General features: G+C 33.3%; 1 protein-coding gene across 1 annotated transcript; it reads right to left on the minus strand.

The window, feature by feature from the left end:
- Nucleotides 1–2294: 2294 nt before the first annotated feature.
- On the minus strand, nucleotides 2295–5638 carry LOC142606897 (zinc finger protein WIP2-like). Its single transcript, XM_075778264.1, has 2 exons — nucleotides 4948–5638; nucleotides 2295–2995 (listed from the first exon to the last, which is right to left on the minus strand). The coding sequence occupies exons 1-2, from the start codon at nucleotides 5533–5535 to the stop codon at nucleotides 2558–2560; spliced, it is 1026 nt and encodes a 341-aa protein (XP_075634379.1). The 5' UTR covers nucleotides 5536–5638; the 3' UTR covers nucleotides 2295–2557.
- Between the last annotated feature and the right edge of the window lie 595 nt (nucleotides 5639–6233).

Here is a 6233-nt window from a genome sequence, read left to right on the forward strand (position 1 = left end):
ATTATTTACTTATTATTTTTTTGAAGTTTTTAAAAAAATTTACTTTAAACACTTGTTAATAAAACTCTTCTTTTATTATTATTTTATAATTATAGTCAACATCTTTATCATCATTTTCTTGCATGTGCAGAAGTCAAGAAGGAAAAATAACACATATTTTTCGTTATCCAATGTGGTAATAAACTCTATAGGTGCATGAAAAAAATAAAAATAAAAATAAAGAAAGAAAAGAGAAAGGAGCTTTTGTTACATAGAACCACACAACAACACAAGGATCCACCGTGTCTCTATGTTTAGAAGACACATTAGAGGATAGTGGTCATTAGTGCAGTGACAGGACACTGTATATAACAAAGACAACAAGAAAAGAATCACACAATTAATTATCGTAATCAGCACCCAATTTTCACTGTTGTGTTAAATCTATACGTACTATCATGAAACCCCAAATAACTGTCAAAGGCTGTCACACTCTTACCTCATCATAAAGTGAAGTCAGAGAGAGAGAGAGAGAGAGAGAGATAGATAGAGATAGGGATAGAGATAGGGATGGAGATGGAGAGAGATGGGGGGGGCTGAACACATCAAATCTGTGGAGCCCTAGTTCTGTTGGTTGGGTTCATCTGGGACACATAATACAGAAGCCTCCCTACAGTACATACTCTGGATGTGTTGTAGTTTGAAATGACGTTTCAAGAACCCCTTTGACTGCTCTCTGCTTACTACTCTCTCTCTCTCTCTCCCGACTCTCAAAGCTGCCACCAAGATCCCATATGCTTTTCATTTCAACCTTTGTGGTCTCTGGGATGACAATATAATACTAAGAGTCAAGAGTATAAAGGGTTGTTGTGATGGGTATAATGTCATATTTACCTTAACAAGTGAGAAAATTTGCGAAAATAACTTTTGTATGACAATTTTAATGCGTTTGATTGTGAGGGTTGTGAGGAAAAAGTTGATAAATTTGTGTAAAAGTGAACTACATTAGAGTTTTGACACTGAAATATCGATTATGAAAAAAATTGTAATAAAAAATGTCTCCATATTAATAATAAGATATATAGCAAGATAATAATTGTCCTCTCATATTTTCTCTCTTTCAAGCTAATCATTTGATTTGAATTTTCATGGTGAACATAGACATGGTATTTGTTCTGTCCATCAATATCAAACCCTTATTATACATATCCACCACTAACGACCAAAGGGAAATGGCATCAAATGCACTCGAAAAGCTGATGCATTTCTTTACATGTTGTAAAAAAAAAAAAAAAAAGGCCTTTCTCTACCTGCATTTCCACAAATATTATGCTTTATCCTGTTTGTCTACATTGGATCCGGCTACTGACATCCTTCACTGACCATTAATATTTAATAATTGGTGTAGGCTTTAAGGAACTATGTATCAAAGAAAATTAAAAAGGTTAGCATATGGATATGGAACATAAATTGCCTTGCATTAATTAACTATCCTCCATAGCTAGAAGTTAAACTCATGAAGACATGAACTAAATTCAACTTGATTTCTCAAACTTCAACCTGCCTTCTGTGATAAAGATATAATGGTTTCATATGTATTGTTGTGTTGCTTTATTAGCTAGCGTACATACTTTGATATATAGATAGGCAAAAGAGAAAAAAGTCGAACAAACTTATACCATATAGGTGTATTTATTTTTTTATAAACTAAACCATATAGGTGTATGTAACGAGATTGAACCACAGATTCTCACCTTTTTCGCTCTCTCTTTCCTACTCTATTTAGCACAGTTAAATATATTCTCAGAAGCTAAATAATGAACTAAATTCAACTTGATATTTCAAACCTGGACCTGCTTTTAAAGCAACAAATTGGTAGTTGACTATAAATATAGGAATGCAATTAATACCTATTTTTCTGTATTATTCTGCAACTTAATTATTTGTTTACGTACTGATATATATATATATATATATATATATATATATATATATATATATATATATTGCTACGTACTAATATAGGTACGTATATGGAGAATGAGATTGAGCCACACGTTCTTACTTTTTCTCTAGTTTATACTAAATTTACAGTGACTATATATGACATCATTTTTCTCTAATCTAATTTATTTAGCACCGTTTAATGTTACTAAACTCAAGGAAGATACACTTAGTTACTTAGTGTACAAAAAATATATATGAGGTAGTGTTATACTAATCACAACTTGTTTGATTAACAAAGAAAGAAGAGATAGACAAAGGCAAGGCAAACACACACAGAGAGAGAGAGAGAGAGAGAGAGAGAGTACCACTAGGTCTAATATTTAATCTATATATAATTGAGAATTTTGCACTGCCAAGCAAGTTCTAGGAATGAAAAGAAAAACAAAAAGAAAGAGGGAAATCAATAATAGCAAGAGTTGGAATTAAAGGAAAAAGATAGCTATCAAATAATGCTAACATTTAATATGTTCACACATAAGCCAAAGTCAAGTGAAACATCGGCTCAAAATATGAGAAATTGATTTCAAAATCACTTTAGCTTGAGATCAATCCCTTAATTTCCGAAGTGTTCTCACTGGGAGGAATCATTATCTTGCTCAATTTCAGAAGCTGCCTCGTCTTCCTCTTCAAAACAGTCAATTCCAAAAGCTGCATGGCCATGTCCAAATGCCTTGATGTGATCTTTGAGTGACCTTTTGTGCTTGAAATCAGAGCCACAAGTGCAATACCATAGCTTCCCACAGTTCTTCTCATGGGTTCTCCAATCACCCCTAACAGCAAAGGCTTTGCCACATTTTCTACACATGAAGGGCTTGATCCCATGCTTTCTCTTGTAATGGGTTTGGAGGGTCCTAAAGTCTTTGAGTGGTTTTGACCTTGGGTGGTCAATGTTGTTCCTGCAACCTGGTGCACAACAATAGCATGGTAGCCTTAGCATGGCTGTTGGTTGTGTTCCCCTTAGAGACTCGGGGCCTTTTCTGTATTGAGATCCATGCCCCCACATATGCATCTATACAAATATACATTTAATTAGCACCAATTTAGTATTTGAGAAAGAGAGATAGAGGGATAGAGAATTTTTTTATTTATCCAAAAAAAAAATCAAGTATTTGAGTCCTGAGAAAGAGAGATAGAGAATTAGCGAAAGCACAACTAATTTGTTTATATTTATATATATACACACACATTTTATTATCTAATTTATTGAGAATTTATAGCTGAGCCCAAAAATTTAAGATTAAAGTTCATTATTTTTGTTATATAACTTTTTAAAGCTTCACATTTTAAGTACAATAGTATTTTTACACAAATGAAAGAATTATTCACTTTTATAAGGGCAGTAACAGCTATAGAAATTTTTTTCAAGGTGTTTCTTAAGAAACATAAATTATACAATTTAATAAAAAAAAATTCATATATTGACAAAAAAAAAAACACGCAAATACATAAAGTTTACAATTAACTTCTACAAGTTTTCATATTTTGAAATCGTTGCATGATAGTCTCATTATCAATGTTACAAGCTATATCTTTTTTAATGTATACAACCAAACAATCATTTATCCACTGAATATAGAACAAATTATAGAATAAAATTTAATTTTATTGGCATAACAAAAACTGAGTGTTCTCAAAAGAATTTTGAAAGGTAGACAAATAAAAATTTTTAAATTATTATATATAGAAAAAAAATTCCAAATCGACCCTGGCCTTAAGGTGGCGCGGCCCTTGTCTAAGGGTCAAGTCCTAACATTAAATTTAAAATTAATTATTCATAAAAAGTCCTAGAATTAAATTTTGCTTCAAAAAAAATTACGACTTACTAGAAAGGGAGGAAGCAATATCTCATTGAATCAAAGAGGAATTTATGCTGCAAGATTCAGGTGTCTTTCCACTTAGTAAGATTCTGACCTATCCAGAAAACATCCATACATTTCTTTTTTCCTATGGATAAGAACTTTCATATATGATGGCTTCCAAAAGTACTGAAAGTTCAGAGGGTTAGGTAGGGTTTTTATTATATTGTTTTACTTTCCTGCATGTATACAGCATGCTATTTTGCTGTCGAGTTTGAATTGTTTTTGCTTCACATTTCTCGAATCTAGTTCCAGTATACAATTTAATGCCACTAGATTCTAGGAGAGAAAAAAAGGTTTGCTTCAGAGAGGTAAATTGCACATGGGTTTAATTTGGTTCTTTCCAACTGGTTTCATCCTTCTTTGCATATTGTGTACACTAACAGAAAATGAGCACAAACTGTTGCATGTTTAAGAAAAGGGACACTTTAATTTATTGACAGATAAAGCAATACTATGTGTGGGGTTTTCATGTACTAGTATGTGAGGTGGTTTTACTCCTGTTTGAGTGTTCAGATTGAGAAAATTTTAAATTTTGGGCTTTGATAAAGATCATCTGAGCCCTGGGACAACTGGGATACTTCAGTTTTACACACCTGCAAATGTGCAATACACAAACTTCTAGGCACAAAAAGCATAAGACTGTGTGGTTCAATCACATAAAGAGGGGTAGTGATCTCATTCTTATTATTTAAAATCCCAAAAATCATGCTAAAAGATTAAAAAAGAAAGGAAGTGGGGATGGAAGAAAATTTAAAGGAGAAAGAAAAAATATATATAAATTGTCAAACCAAAATGTGTGAGTGAGTGTGTCTATATATATAATTATATATAAAATCTAAAGCCACGAGAGGCAAAGGACTCATTTACTCTTTTATCCCATCAGCCCCTTAAAATAAAAGTTAAAGCTTGAAATCAAGCTAGCTAGAAAAGAAGTGTACCAGCAAAGAAAGGAATGGGTTTTCTCTTTTTCATCCCACATTAAAAGGAAAAACAGAAAGGGATGGGAGAGGAAGGAAAAGGAAAAGGAAAAGGGATCCCTTATTTTTTTTTTTTTTCCTTTTTTTTTTATTAAAAAAAATCAGGAGCATGAAAGTTCACAAACCTGCATGTTGTTGTATCTGTTGAAGGTTTTGAAGCAAAGGGGGCATGAGAACTGGGTTGGACCAATCAAAATCTGAGCAGGGGTAGGGATCCAATACTGTCCCTTGTTGAGCCTATCTGGAAGGTACCCAGAAGCCACAGTAACTTCATCTTTATCTGAGATCTCTGTGGAGGAGAGGCTTGAGATCAAATCAGCAGAACTAGGGCTTGGCAGCCCTAAATGAAGAGCTACTGCCACAGCTGGATCATCATCATTAGAGGCAGCACTAGTAGAAGAGAATAAGAATTCTTCTTTGTCTTTGTGTAACTTGTTCTTATCCACTTCCATGTAGGAGGAGGATGATTCTTGCTCTTCATGTCTTGTGGGGCTTAAACTGAGGAGAGGAAGAGCTTCTCTTAGAGGAGGAGAAGGAGGTGAGGGTTCAAAGTAAGTGAAAGAGTTTGTTGTGTTTACATTGATATTGTTGTTTGAGCAATAGTCATAAGGAGAAGAATAGAAGGATGGGGTGGAGGATGTAGAGGAAGAGTAGTGGTAGAGAGAATTGAGGTTGAACCATCCACTGAAGTGATTGGAGTATGGATCAGTCATGATGGGAGGAGGTCGGAGAGAATGGATGGTAGATGGGTTGGTTATAATAGAGAGAGGGAGAGAGAGAGAGAGAGAGAGTGAGAGATAAAAAGGTTATCAAAAGTTTATATGGTAGAGATTGAACAAAACCACCAAAATTAAAAAGAAGTGTAAGGGGTAGGCTAAAAGAAAAGGAAAAATGTACAAAATCAAGATAGATAAAGTGAACACAATTGAGTAAAAAAGGAGAGACAAGAAATCACTTGTGAGGTGTGACTAAACAATAGACAAATTATGCTAAAGCAGGAGAGAGAGAGATCGGAACTGTGGAAGGGTAGTGTAAGATAATCTTGGAACTTGAAAGAACAAGTTATTGTTTGCCATTGACAAAATGTGAAAAGAGAGAAAAATAAAAAAAATATGGACACAATTTTTATGTCACAACTCACGCCACAATTATGATATGTACTATCATTAATTATGGAAAAAAAAATTAGAAGTAAATATAAAAATAATATTTTATCAGTTATAATTACACATATCAATAATTTATAGTAAAAGTTGTAGTAAATTACGCGATCATAAAAGAACAAAACAGAAAATTACAAATTTACCTCACCAAGATTAGAGATTAAAGAATGCGAAAGTAAGGCCAAAGACAAGGTAGTAATTAGGGTTGGAGGTTGTCTCCTATAGCCATAATAATCACATAACATAAG

This window comes from Castanea sativa, chromosome 8, assembly GCF_040712315.1.
Source record: "Castanea sativa cultivar Marrone di Chiusa Pesio chromosome 8, ASM4071231v1".
NCBI lineage: Eukaryota > Viridiplantae > Streptophyta > Magnoliopsida > Fagales > Fagaceae > Castanea > Castanea sativa.